This window comes from Falco cherrug, chromosome 15, assembly GCF_023634085.1.
Source record: "Falco cherrug isolate bFalChe1 chromosome 15, bFalChe1.pri, whole genome shotgun sequence".
NCBI lineage: Eukaryota > Metazoa > Chordata > Aves > Falconiformes > Falconidae > Falco > Falco cherrug.
This window is the reverse complement of record NC_073711.1, coordinates 2,457,590-2,472,911: the sequence shown is the minus strand read 5'-3', so window position 1 is coordinate 2,472,911 and position 15,322 is coordinate 2,457,590. Positions and strand designations below refer to the sequence as shown.

General features: G+C 44.6%; 1 protein-coding gene across 8 annotated transcripts in view; it reads right to left on the bottom strand.

The window, feature by feature from the left end:
* The window catches only part of ARHGEF9 (Cdc42 guanine nucleotide exchange factor 9), a 221,546-nt gene that overhangs the window by 103,272 nt on the left and 102,952 nt on the right, over positions 1 to 15,322 (bottom strand). Inside the window, exon 1 of one of the 8 annotated variants that reach the window (XM_027809265.2) lies at positions 11,362 to 11,433. The exons of the other annotated variants lie outside the window; for them this stretch is intronic. Within the exon in view, the coding sequence (XP_027665066.1) occupies positions 11,362 to 11,391 (30 nt within the window). The 5' untranslated portion in view covers positions 11,392 to 11,433. Of the gene's footprint in view, positions 1 to 11,361; positions 11,434 to 15,322 lie in introns of those variants that run through there. 8 annotated transcript variants of the gene reach the window in all.

Below are 15,322 nucleotides of genomic sequence, written 5' to 3'. Positions count from 1 at the left end.
AAATAAGATATTGAAGCTGCTCGACACAGATAAGACTCCATAGCCTTGTCTTTCTAGCACCTCGGCTGACCAAATGCTGGCTCCGCTTTCTAAGGTCATCCATAAATCCAGAGGACTTTTGACTACACTATGGAGAAAGGGAAGTTCTGGAACAGGCTATTCAACTGCCAAGACAGATCCTTTTCTTACAGCCAAATCCACCTCTATCAATCTTTCAAAAGCAGTAATCAAAACACTGATTCCAGCATATGAAATATCTCACTTACTTGTTTCTTCTTCTTTAGGACCGGTGCCAAAACCCAGAGTTATTTGCAGCACAAGCTCCTAGGCACCCATAACCACAGTCTGCACTGGCATCACCACTAAACGAAACCTTGACCTTTTACTTAACCAGTCCTTTCAGTTTCACAAAGCCTTGGTGGACACAGGACCCAGTAGCCAGAGTGATGGACGGGACTGACTGGCTTACAAGCCTCCAACACCCGGCTTTCTAACACAACAAACTGGCAAATCCTACCATCTGTTTAAGGCTTGAATCCACTCCAGGTAATAATAATAAAATATTCCCTTCCTCTCTGCTCCAGTGTTACCAACGGCCCATTTCCAGAGCCCTTCTACTCATGAATCCATCTGTCCTTGGGAGGTCTGCTGCTCCTCTCTGCAGTTATCATTAGAATAAACTCTTACTTTGTGCAAATCCTGCTGGTGCTGCCCCGTTGTTAAGCTGTGCTGCCCAGAGGTGCCTGCATGCAAGGAAACACAGTGCTGCTCGCAATTCAGGGGCTCTATGCTTGCAAAAAACACATTTGAATCATCTGTTCTGCTCAAAGCCAAAGGAAGACTGTTCCCTTGAGTACCTGTTCTGGTATTTTCTCCAACCTCATGAGAACTGTCCCATGTGAAGGTACTTCAGTTATTTTCCAGAAATACAAATCCATGGCCTAGTGGATTACATTTTCTGCATGCTCTAATTTGTCCTGATCTCCAGCCCCAGTTTTCCCTTAATAACATCACTCCTCTATACTCAGTTTTACCTTCTGTATCATATCCTTCTCCCTCTTTCATATGCACTCCCTTAATTTAAAAAAGCCTGCATCTCCCCTTTCCTCACACCCTCCCCAGATCAGGGGCAGGAGTTGCAATGCAATCTCTTTGGACTCATCTCAACTGGGTAAACCTACTGCAATCTCTTTTCCCATATCTCTCTCTTGCTTGAAGCCAGTAATTTAAATGTGAATGCATTTAATACCCTGTCAGCAGAAACAAGGACTAGAGACTGCATCTACCACTAATGTCTTTTCAAGACTCATCAGCCAGACCACGCTGTGCTGTACCACGAGGGAAACTTCCTCCTTGCCCAAGCAGGGAGGTCAGCACCGCTCCCAGTAATAATGTGTGCAGCACCATCATTCCCCAGACTGGATGGAGTGGGGACAGATACATTTCCACTGGACTTGTAATGACAGTCTGAGAGAGACAAAGTGAGGAGGGAGGTCAGAGGAGATATTGCGTATCTGGAGTCAGTTTGCTTACGTTTTGGGCCATTCTGCTAAGAAAACTTTTTAAGTGTCTGGCTGTCAGGAAATTCTCCCATTTCCCTGGATTCCTGTTTCAAACCCTCACCATTCTGAAAACCTGATTTCCAAACAGATGCCTGATTGCTTCTTGCACCACTGCTTGAGTCCAGCCCCCACGACTCCACCCCAGGCAGCACAAGAGGCAGGAGGAGACCACATCCAAAGGGACATTCTGGAAGCAGCCAGCAAGTGGTTAGCTCCTCAAGTCCCCAATGCACAAAGCAGGGGCACCTAATAATCTGCACAACCCAAAGCCAAACTGTGAGGCTGGGTAAGCAACAGCTCACAGAAGCCCATGACAGGCAGAGTGAAGCAGAGCCTACTCCCAGAAGGAGAGGGACACTCATCTGGTGCGACAGGGTGGCTTGGCAGCAGAGCTGAGCTCTGCCTGGATACACTGCAGCTTTAGCCTCTGCATGCTGCTTGCCAAGAACTGGATGCAATGCAAGTCACCCACAGCAGCTCTGAACATGCAAGATGGACAAGAAACAAGGTAAAACCTCCTGCACAAATGCCACCAAATACAAGAGAAATGTCAGGTGCACCACGCTGGCATTTCAGGAGACTGCTGGGAATGACACCGATGACATCTATTAGAGTCAAGACTTAATTCTGCCAAGACAAATGTACCATAGCCTGCCAGATACCAGAAGCCTTCAACATTGATGGGCTTCAACCAGTCTTTTAAGCAGGCCGAGAATATATATGGTGAAAGATGATGAGGTAGCTATAGTGTCTATGTTGCACAATCTGATCCAATGTGTTTAAAAGAGGTGATCAGAGTAAACAGCACATTATGGCTGCAGCTCTACCACTCATATAGAAGCATGGCTTAGGGAAGACAGAAGCTCCCTGTGTGGGCAACAGTCCATCCTGACCACCTCAGTCTAGCTTGGAAGATGCTGCATGGCCCTTTCCAAGGCGGAATTATCCTATAGAAACCCTGGGGGTTCCACTTTCCACCCCTCCATGCTCACCAGTACAACCACCTCATGGTGTTTCTCAGAAGATGACAAGAGATAAAGTTCAGAGCAGAAAGCCCCAGGACGCTCCCACTCCATTTACTGCCCCACCCGCAACGCATCCAAGGCGAGAGTCTTTCCATGGCCACTGCAGGGAAGAAGGGATTCAAATAAACTGTGGAAGGAAGCTGAAAATAACAATCCAGAAAGTTCCAAACATCTGGAAGACCAATGCTTTGCTCTACAATTCTGATTTGATTTCTTGCCTCAAATAGATTTCTAGATGGATTGCAATTAAATGAGTTATACAATGCTGTAAGAGTGTTACTCATTTCCGTTTCAGATTGTATTTTTGCATCTTTGCTTTCTAGATCCTTTTGCATCTCAACAGCTACTCCTTGGATTTTAACTGTCTTTTTCTTTCCACTCTTCTTCTGGCCAAATCACTCTGCATCCATTTTTGTTTTATTACTACAAGGATTACAATGTTGGTGGCTTACACAGCCTTGTAGCATTTCCCTATGAATAGCTGGTCCGTGGTGAAAACACCCACTGAGAGCATTGACTACAGCTGCTGAGAAAACTCAGGAAAACCTCAGAGCATTTATCAGAGGCAATTGTTTTGTGAGCTGCCCTGAACCCTCAGGATACCCTTGTTACATGCTTCCAGGACATAAATTTCCATCTATTACCCTGATTCCTGCTCATAAGCCACAGGAAGGAAGGAAAATAGTGAGGAGGGATGGACTATGAGAAAACAGCTTTGCTTTTCTGAAAAACTCGTAAAGCAAGTCCAGCTACCACTGAAAAGGGCAGTGGTACCATTAGCCCCACTACAGCCATTTGCTGGCCCTTGTGGCACAGCGGCGGGCATGAAACATGATAAAACATGAGATTTTCCAGCCAGGCCAGCAGTAGGAATGTCAGACACCAAGCCCAGCCCTCAAGAGCATCAGTGTTGAGTTTCAGAGATGCATTATGCCCTTGTCAGCATAGCAGTCCCTTTGCACTTAAGCTATGCAATCTTAGTCTCAAGCTCCTGTGGATAATACAGAAAACTACTAGTAGAGCCAAGCCTTTGATCTTAATTTGACTTTTGAGCTTTTTCAGGCACCCATTTCCATTTTAAAATAGAAAAAGTGCTCGAGTATTTATATAGCACAAAGGCTTTTAAGTAACTCAACTTCAGAAAATGTTTTTAAGATGCTGGAATAAAGAATGTCAAGTATTATTATTGCTTGAATTTCAACCTGAATTGGAGAAAGACCCGCAAAGGTAAAACTGTCTGCAGTAAAAAGGAAAAAAAAGGGCAATAGAAAAAACTTAAAGCCACTGCTAGTGATGGTGAGACGTTTCCAGCTTGGGAAACCTGTTCAAAGGAACGAGTGGAAGTCTTTCATGACCATCTGAGACCAAGCACTACAGACACTTCCTGCCAGGTTTGACAAAACAGGAGGGAACGTGCCCCAGGGAACAACCTTCCTTTTGGGGAGAGGATGGTCAAACACAGACGCTCTAAAAGAAAAAATTTGGGAAGTAAAACATCAGCTTATGTCACTGAGTCAGAGAGACAGCATGTCTCTAAGAGACAGCACTTCCAGGGGGATCCCACCATCCAGAGCAGGGCCAGGCTGCCCTGGGTGGGGTTTGTGCCACTCCTTCCTGCTCTGTGAGCCTCTCCCGTATTTTGTCACTGGCCTTGGGGCGAGGATTACTGGTTACCCTGAACGGTTCTGCCCTGGAGCTTACGCCACGAAAAACTGAAAAGCAACTACTCAAAAGCTGCTATTTTTACTTAGGTATTTCTACTTAATGCAGATTAATTTCTTAAGTGCACAGAAATACCACAAAAGGCTTAGAGAAACAAAAAAGCCTAATTTGGATCAACTAATAACTGAGAGCAACTGTATTATTGATGAGTAACAACTGAAGGCTCTATAGATGTACAGAGACCTTGTCTAGCTGAATGTTCTTTAAATAAGGTTGCAATATGATGTTGCATATGCAAAATATTTGAGGCCAAATTAATCTTTGGTGGAACCCTGCTGACATCATTTGGCATCTCATTCCTGTCTGGATCTCAGGTGGAACTCCAGTCTTACTAAACTCTTACTAAAGCAGGGAGCAGCCTGGGTGGGAGCTCTGGTCTGCCAGAGGCCAGTTGCAAAGCTTATCTCCGCCTCTCCCCCTTGCCTGCAAGGGGTAGAGTGGCATTTGTCAGCAATCCTCACTCAGCTATGATCCCATCTGCCTGGAATACAGCACTTCTCATCCTCAGCTGTCAAACCATTTAACAGGAAAGGGCAATTTCCTTCTGCACGTTCTATAGAAAGAGAAATAAAGATGCAGAAAGATGAAATGGCTTCTGCAGCATCACCCACAGGGCTGCAGAGAGGCTGGAAATGGGGGGCAGTTCCCCTAAAACCCATCCCTGGGAGCACCCTATCATTTCCCAGCTGCTCCAAACACTGGGCAGACACACACAGCTCAAACCAGGCTTCTGAACAAAATGTGGAGAACCCTGATGAACGCTGGAATGAAGAGGATATCCCCTCTGCTGAGCTCATGAGAACTTCCTGGCTATAACAGATAATTTTATGCTTTTAAAAATACAAAGATTTAAATTCTCTTGTCTCCAAGCATCAGAAACTCACGAGCTAATGGGGGTGAAGACAGAGTGCTCTGGATAAACAGGTTATTCCATCACCATCAATTACTGTGTCTCTCTCAATTTTCTCTACAGCATGTGTCTCAGACACTGTCCCAGACAGGGCACAGAGCTACTTGCACTCCTGGTTTCAGCCAGCATGGCAATTTATTGCCTCCTTGGGAAGGCTCTGATATTTTAAAACCGCAACAGAGCTTTCTCTTTGCTTGAAAGGCAACCACTAGCTTAGCCACAGCGGAAGTATTTGCAGTGCCCTGAGAGATGAAAGCAGTTCAAAACCTTTTGGTTTTATTGGGCAAATTAAAAATAAACAAGTGCTTTTCTTTATTTCCTTTAACTCTGCTAGTGCCCATTCCCCTCCTAGGCTTTCAAAGAATTCTTCAGGAATGCAGGGATTTGACTGAACAGCCTGGAATTAAGCCTGGCATTAGAGATGGAGAAACTGAGATGCACTGTCAAGAAGATAAGAGCACCCAACCACCAACACTCTGCTCCGTGCCCCTCACTGCTTCCCATCCCCTGGCACATGCTGTCACTCACAACACCTGTTGTAGCCCAGGGTGTGGGATTCAAACCCTGGATGTTTCTGCTGTCTGACTTGAGCCAGACCCATCTTACTTCATTTTTTCATTTGTGCTCCTCTGTCTCTCCACAATTCATGATGCTCCCCACTCCCTGAGATGCTTAGTGAACAAGCAGCAAACTGTGTGTCCTCTCTCAGCCCCTTATGTTAAGGCATATGACAGCATGACCGCTGATGGGGCCAGACAAGTGCTCCTATGGCTGCAGAAGCCGTTAAAATGGTGTTCAAACCCCTCCAAATTTCACCCTCTGCATGTACAGCAGGCAGAGCCACCGCACTCTGCGAGGTGTGGGAAATGAGCTTGCAGGGAGAGCCAAGCAGGAGACGAGGGCTAAAAGTGGATGTTGACTTCACTCTCCCATTTGGGTGCGGGCGGTAGAGGTGGGTGGCCATGAACAGAGGGGAGGCGGAGGGGGCAACATTTATTTCCAGCTGCATTCATGTGTGATTTCTCTCAGTGCTAAGATTTTATGGAAAACAGCAGGAGGTGGGGAGTGGGGGGAACCAAAAAGGAAAATCACAGTCTTTGCAGCAAAACATGTTAAGGAAGAGAAGTCGTTACCATCATCACAGCCCTAAGACTCTGCTATTGTTACTGTGGGGTTTAAAAATATAACAAAACCCAAGGCTACTGGGACTACATTTCTACATCAGACACAACCACATACGATGGAAATAAGGCCACTTGACCGAGAGGCACACATCAATGTGTGGTAACAAAATGATGTTAAAAAATGCTGCTTGCAGAAAGCCTGTCTCCTAATAAACTGCAAGGTTTTCTTCACTCCCAGAGATTATGTAATATGTTCTTGCCTGCTGCTGACTCATATTTTCCAAAATATATCTGGGAAGGAAAACACATGCACATGTGTTTTAATCTATGTGTTTCCCTGTATATGTAAAAAGAAATATATATGAAAATGCACAAATGCCTGCACACGCAGGCACTCATATGTACGTTGCTGTGTGTGAGGATGAGAGCGAGGGACAGCCTGGCCTCTGTTTTAAAAAGACACTGGAGACAGATCAAACCATCACCATTTTCTGGGGCAAAACACAGCAACTGTTTAATGCAGGGAGTGTAGGAGGAGAACAAGAAACCAGGAAGCTATGGGGGGAGATGGCACTGCCTACAACCTCCAGCCAAACCTGGGCTCTGAGGACTAGACACAGTCTCATACTGAGCTTAAAACTGAGCTGGAAAAATGGCTTTTCTGACAGTTGGGGCCACTGTGACAATCTGCAAATGGCAGTGGGCTGAGAGTGCCGTCCTGTCTCAAGAGGGGATGGCACCAGCACCTGGCTTGTCAGCACCTGGTCCTGCAGCGGAGGGAGCAGAGCCAGTGCTTTCTAAATTCCATAAATCTAGGGTCTCAATCCTGTTAACGCCTGTGAATACATTTCCCAGGCTCCAGGTATGCACCGAAGAAGCCAGGCTCCTCCTGGTTGAAGACTTGTAATTATAAAGCAGCTGGCTAGTCTTAAGCATATTTGTTCCCAGCCTGCAGGTTTGTGAGGTTTAATTTCTTCGCACTGCATGTGTGTGTACTTTTAATTCTTCAGGAAAGACTTTCAGATGCTTCTGCAAAACCATCGGTGTCCAGGAGATGGAATCGATCTGCTGCTGGGCATCAGATGAGAGATTCATCTGCCCTGGACCAGAGACTGAAAATCTATCCAGATGTCAACTCTTGATCACGAAATCAAGGCAGACACTCTCCACTGATGACAGCTGAGTCTCCTTGCTGCCCCAGCACGAGTACCCCTTCCTGCTCACAGCTGCCCACAACGACACCGCAGACCCCAGCGAGCCCCCTCCTCACTGAGCGTGAGATGGCTGCACTGGACAGACACAACCGTCTCCTCTGGCCTGTGCATTTCAGCAGAAGCAGGACGCGGTTCCCCAGCACAGCACCCTGTGCCCCCACAGCCCTTCTCGATGGCGCAAGGCAGAGATACGTGGAGCTGCCCTTGCCCCTCTTTACCTTACACATACCTATGGAGAGGGAACAGTCCCTCTCCTTCATCCTTGTGTCAGATAGGTACCACATCTACGCATTCCTATATAAAGGCACCATTAGTATTCTGTGCTTTATGCATCCAGCTTTGCATATGTGCAACACCAGAGTCATATAACCTCAATTTAATACCCAAAACAACATCAGAGTAACTGTCATTTAAAGTAAGTTCTTTCTTGTTTTACTTTAAAAACTTTAAAATGTTTCATCTGGATTCAAAACCTGTTCTATAATTTTACTTTTTAACTTATTTCTCATAGAACTTCACAAAAGACCAAACATCCAGTGTGCCTAAAAGGCTTTGGAATAAACCTTAAAAACAAACATTAAAGATTGATCGCACTTTTCCAAGATTGTACTAAAACTGACTGAAGCTCAACTAGATAAGGAAAGAGAGTTGCATAAAATTAATCAGCACCTTATCAAGCCAGGAAGAAAGAATTTTAGATAACAAGCTTTCCCTAAATTTGGTATCGGAACAGAAACTTCAGCGCACAACCTATTAAGAAAACCTTGTCAGATATACTGAATACAATACAGGAGAGCAGAAGCATCAGAAATAGCGCAGGGAATGCGGTCCACAGAAATCCTTTGAAAAAAAAACCTGTTTTCTGATAATGCCAGCAGGAGCCTGATGCTTTTTTTCAAATGGAACAATTTTACTTGACAAAACTTTGCTACAGATATGCCCAGCAAATTAGCCCACTGCTTATCAGGGTAAAGCCTGGTCCTTAGGGTATTTTTCTGAATTTATATTTGTGTAACTGAGCCCATACTGCATTTTTTTAATTATAAGAAACACCCCCTGCACAGTTAGGATCTTTGCTACTTTCAAAATTCTAGTTTGGCTGATTCCTCTCCCAATATCTTTCGAGTGTGAGCTGCAACCACCCTCAAAGCCAGGGGCTCTAAGCTCCCTTACAGCAGCTTAAAAACCCAAGAATTGGCACCAGGAGAAGCTTAACCCTTTAGAAACAGACACTCCCCAGGCAAACATCCTGAGTATCAAGAGAGAACTGATTTTTACTCGATGCCTCGTGAGGCTGGAGCGGCTCTCTGGTGGCACAAGGCACATCCAGGATGCTCAGGTACATCCCTGCCCATGTTGCAAACCCAATGACAATTATTCTCATCACTCCAGACAGGACATCCTCTGCAAAGGTCACCGCAAGAGGCAGGCAGGGGAGCAGAGCTGGGGACAGAGGCCATGGTCATGAGAGGCCATAGGATAGTCGGGCATGCTGCTTTCCCTACCAGAAACAAGGCGGGAAGGACCACTCTACTGACAGTCCCCCATGGCCCCCCCAGCAAAAACGCAGACCTCCCTGGGGCATGCCGTGGCATAGCTGCTTAGCTTGAGAAAGAGGGGATGCCAGAGCATGCAGCTGCCCATGCTTGTGGTGGGACAGTAAGATAATCTAGTAATAATAAATTACCTAGAAGTTAATTTCGGGGTTTATCCAAAAAAAAGAAAGAAAAAAAAAAAAAAAGGGGGGGGGGGGGCGGGGGAGGGAAGGGACAGGCTGCCAGGTTGAGCCACCTTACCCGGTGCTGTGGCAATGCGGTGACGCCACCTATTGTGACTGTTTTACCTCTGTGGCCACAGTGCCGGCACGGCAGGGCTGCCTGCTCTGACCCAAGCACCCATCGGGGCTGTGACTGCCTGCCTTGCGAGTCCTGATCAGGTCCTACGGGAAGGCAACAGGGCTAGAGAAACATTTCATCCCTCAGAGACTTAAACAAGATTGCAGAGCAAAGTGGCTGGCAGTGTAGCCCCTGCTTTACTTAGCCAGAGATGCTGCCTAAAATAGAAACGCAATCGTTGCCAGCAGTCTATACGTTATGTTATATATGTCTCAGCTGATGCGAAAGAAGGGGCAGGCGCTGAACCACATGGGACTATCCACATGGGCACGGACAGACTTTTCTGCTCTCCAAGCCTGCTATGCTGGGAGCTCTGAAATCCGCTGAAAGAGATCCTCCACCAGACTGCGAGCAGCTCACTCCACAGATCCCCAGCACAAGCCTGTCACTGACACTTCCAAATGGGAAGGTTCAAATAAAAGCGTACAAGCCAGATTCCAAGCAGCATGCCTGCTGGCCCTGCTTCACTGAGGATTAAGAAAAGGTAGTACAATCCAGTGGGCAGAGTGACCAACGGGCCCCCGAGCTTTGCTCCTGCTCCCAGCTCTGCTACTAATCCCCACCCCACCACACGCTGCTCTCCGACCACCACATGCCTCAGTTTCCCTTGCTCTGTGATGGGAGCAAAGTAGCACGCTTATGAAATTTTCTGAATACATAAGACAGAGTCAGTTGAAATCCAGAGCTAATTCTTTAAATGCCTTTATGAGGATGCTCCCTCACCCCCTAAGGCTCCCTTTAATTTGGGTGGTAAAGCTTTCAAGGCCTGCCCAACACATTCATCAACAGGAAGCTCTGAGTACTTCTTGCCCTGAGCTCAGATGCCCTAGAGAACATGTTGTCAGTGTAGCATTTCCAACAATGCAGGAGTAATACTCTACAAAAACTGGAAATAAGCAGTCGAGGCTGCATGGTCCTTTGCTGGTGAAGAGGACAGCAGGGTTAGAGACAACCTGGCCATCTGTGGGCTCTTTCAAATTAAGACTCATTTCCACTCAGGAAAGAAATTCAACCATAACCAACAAAATAAAACAAATAAATCATGGTTCCTCCAACAGCTCTTCCTCCAGGAGCATCTATTTTTAGTGAGAAGCATAAACCACTACAGACCGCCGTCTACAACAGTTCCAACAGGCTAAATCCAGCTACACACAGTTGGGCCAATGTGGTCAGACACACACTGTTCACCTGTACTGCCACTCCCCTGCTGCCTGACCAGAACACCACCACTTTTGCAGCTACAGGATGCTGCAGAAAGGGAAGAAATAGGAGTTAATTGGTCTTGGCTATGCCTAAGTAATGGGTGATGTTCGTCTTCTACAACTGGGAAAGAGGAGCCACAAGGCAGCAAAGGAACATGCCCAAGGCCATACAGTAAATCAGTGGCAAAACCAGGATCCAGCAGAACTGTCCTCTGCCACCTCTGTAACCCCTGAACAAGCATCCTTTTCAAAAAAGGACAATAATTACACAATCATTAACATTAGGGAGTTTTTCTCAGGCTTCCTAACTTCTAGTCATTGGAGATTCCGTGTACAAGAGACAAATCCCTGCATTTTATCAAAATAGCTCTCATAACATTTCACTGAGAGACACACATTGAACATAATTATCACACCCAGTTGAGAAAGATACACACTGCGAATGCAGAATATAGAAAAAAACCAAACCCTCCTCACCAACACAGATGCATTATTAACAACATATAGCACATACAGAAACAATACAGGCACAATACATACATACATGCAAGCAAGCAAGCACTGTACACAAAGACCACCGGATCTCCCATCACAACCAGCATTCATTAAATACAGACATCAAAGAACAACAACAAAATGAAATGAACAATACAGAAGAGGGGTTCTATTGACAAACTAAAACAAAACAAACAAAAAAAAAAACTTACATGGATTTTTGGCAATTTTCCTTCAGACATTATACACAGCAGTTGGGCTGTGTACTGAATACCTGATCCAAAAAGAAATATAACCACATTATGCAAACAGATGGGGGCAGGAGTCAGGTGAACATGCAGCTCTTAACAACATTCATCTATGGGATGAGAAAGCACCTCTGCATTCCCACAGAAGGGCTCGAATCTGAGCAGATCTTCATTCACTACAGAGCATAAGCAAGTGCTGTGCTGCTGCCATCCTGGGGGAAAATCCAAATGGCAGGACAGAAAAGAGCCATCACATCAGAGACCTCTGAGCTGTCCCGTCCCCCTTTTAACTTGTCATGTGAGGTTTAAAACAGAGGTGGGAAATATCCAGGGTGGGGGAGGAAGCCTTTAAGAAAAAACTGAAAGGAAGCCCTCTTATTAGCTTTAAAGAAAGAGCATTAAAATCACAGTGAATGCAGGACTAGCAGGGATCATCCTGACACGTATGCTTTTTCCAAAGCATCCAAAGAGGGAGAAATGTATCCTTTCTCCACAGTGAGAAGGGTGCCTGAATCTTTAAGACAGCGGATTGCCGCTCAGGAGGAATGGACTTTTTATGGACTGTGTGAAACAGGGTTGCTATGATACAGTCAGAGGCATTTTCATGAATCCTGTGGCAAATAACATTGAATCCTGCTTAAGCAGACAAACAGCAAGGCAGGTCTCCCATCACCCAGCCTAACAAATACACACGAGCAATCACAGAAAGAGATTTTATGCATTATAAATATGCTATTTGCATACAAATGAATATTTTTTTCTTTGGAGCTGTACTTTCCAGAGGGTCAGTGCTTTGATTCATTTAAAGGAATGACCCCCTCTTCCCCCATCTCTGGGCTTCAGCATCCCCACAGATGTGAAGAACTCAGTGTTCACAAACCGTGGGGGAGTTATGGAGCCAAACTACCCCCGGGACCCCGACCGCAACCAGCCATACGCATGACCCGAATCATCCCACAGAGCTCAGGGAGAAGGAAAGCTCCACTACATGTAGGAACTTTACAGCGTGCAAATTACACCCCAAATTTTGCAAGCACAGTCACTTACGAGTACAGAGGATCTACTGCAAGCAACTAGGAACGCTGTCACCCCAAAAAGCTGTTAATGCAGACTGTCATGGATTGAGCCGCTCCTGAAAAGTATGGCAAGACGGAGTTGTTTAACTAGCTAATTGCTCCTGCAAACCAGATATTTCAGGGCTCCACTGCAGGCTTGGAAAATGCAAAATTGCAGGTGCGAAACTACAAAAATGGGGTTGGGGCAGGTGGCTCAAGGCCTGTTTGAAAAGGTGGCCACTGAGGACTGGGGGTGGGAAACAGGAATCAAACTAAACAAGCAGAAACACTAGCCCTTGCTAACTTTTTAGGCTTATTTCCTCTCTTTCCCCCAAAAGTCCAGTAGGAAGCCTGGTATATCAGGAACAGTGTTGCTACGATAACAAAGTTTTCTGCTCCCAACTTCCACACTCATATTGCCCTGCATAAACTTGCTTTCTTTGACTCCACCAGCACTTGGGAGAATAAAAGGTGAGGAAGTTGTAATAAAATTACATTAATTCTCTCAAGCATATTCTGTAATGGAAAAAAATAATCTCCCAGCGGTCATTCCCCCAGTAACCGAGCGTGCATGACACCCTCATCCTCCCCATGCACCCGACCAGTCACAGAGATCTCCCAGCAACACACAACTCCACCGATGGAACCAGAAGGGACTCGCAGGAATTAGCAATCGAACACAGAAGCTCCCGATACATGCGATAACATACGCCATCATGTACACGCACGCCTCCCAAATATCACCCGAGAAATACAAGCTCCAGATCAAGGAATGCACTTTGTACGCACTAGAAAACCATGTCAGGTACCAAGCATTCCTCATAGAAATCTTATTGAAAGGTAAACCTTCATGCCAGAGAGCTAACCTTGAGGAAAATAAACATTCAGACACAGTTGCATTCCATTTTTAACTCGCTGATTTGTTTTGGGGGTGTTTTTTTTTCTCATTTTTCCACCCTTGCTCCTCCAAATCACTATGTCGCTTAAAACTGTTTCACTGAAAGGATTATCTCGGCTGCGGTACGACTGATTCCCTTTCCATAGTGATCTTTACTCATTTACTGTATTTCCAGGAGATTCTGCAACCTATAAAACTAATGACATATGATAGCTAACAGGAAAGTCAAGCAAATTTGAGTTGTTTAACAACCTAAACCATCCTAAAGAATTTTTTTTTTTTAAATAAAAAGAAGATTCACTCAGTATCTTACAAAGTGAAGCCGATATCTCTTGCAGTGATAGCTACAAGTGAAGAGGGGGAAACAGCCAGCAGGCACCGGAGCATCTTTGCTGGGCTTATATCACTGAGTCTTGGCTTCTCTACCCATTAGAATGGGCTACTGCCACTAAACACTTCTTGTCAGCTTTGGGGGCTGACCGTTACCACCATGGGACTCAGGGAAAATTTTTTTCCTCTCTTCTATTTACCACTAAAGCCACTTTGAAAGTGCCAGATTTGCAGCATTTAACTCAATTTCCAATCATGTCACCAGCCGAAATTGGCTCCTGAGCAATTAACTCACAGACTCTCACATGGAAATAACTATATGTCTCCGTCTATAAGCTCCTGCTCTGTCTCTATGAATCAGTTACATGATTTTGATGTGTTTGGGGTTTTTTTCCCAATTAGTAGAGGACATCAAATAAATGACAGAGGAATTAGCAAGAACTAGTTAAATTATCAAGGCAATATAATTTCAGTGAATGCCAGCAAGAGATTTAAACATTTTCAAACTGCAATTTACTTTGTTTTGTTTTGAGTAATTCTGATTTTTCTAGAGGGAAAATACTATATAAAAAAACCCATAAGATTTCTGACAGAAACATAGTACAGAGACATTTTCAAGAGGAAAAGACATTACTCTTTTCAGACATTCCCTTCATATTCTCTCTAAACTTCATGCACTGATACTCGGACCCCCAGCCAGCTCTGCTTCCCAGCTGTAAACATTGCAATTTTGGTCTAGACATCTTTCAACAGAAGGACCTCTAACTAGTGGACACGTTTTCAGTAAACCTATAATATACAATTTAGCACTTCATTTTCAAGAAAATCAATGTAAATAAAGTCACACAAAAGAGCCCATCTCAAAATCTTGTTATCCTTGAGGTGGGCAAAGATTCTTCTTACATACATTACCAAAAATTATATATATATATACACACACACAAAAAAAAGCAAGCCAAAATAAATTTTCTGGAGAAATAAAGCAAAACCCAACCCTTCTGTATCTGTTGCTTTAGCAAAGAAAAACAAAGCATGCATTCCCTTTTTCTCTTTGATCCCTCCTTCCCAATTTGCAGAGATATAAACCACATACAAACAAGAAAAAAAAAAAGCCCAGCAGGTTATGTTTCGGTCCCTCTCACACCTTTAAAGAAAGGAGCTAGGCTACATCAGTGTGGACGTAGAATTTGGAGGCTTTTGGGCTGAATATTGAGAAATCAAGTCAGATCATCAAGGCAACACAGATAAATAAGGTAAGTAGAATTTCTCTCCCTTTTTTTTTGTGGCTGAATGTTATTTTAGCAAAGATTTAATCCTTTAATAGGATTTCTCATGCCCCCTTAAAAATGTCCAGAGCTCGATTCAATTGCACACACCACCACCTCTCACCTGGCAGCTACATGGTTACTCTCACAGACATTGCACATTAACTGCTTGCTAGAAATTTCACACAAAATGACTTATTATTAACTTGAGTCTCTATTTTTAAATGAAGCAAAATAACACAGCCAGTGCTTACCACAGAAAGATATTTTCACTCTGCTTCTAACTAAATATGTATAGCTCTATCTCACTAGCACAGAACAATAAATGAATGGATTACTATTATTTATCACATTTAAAACCCAGGCAAAAGCAGCTA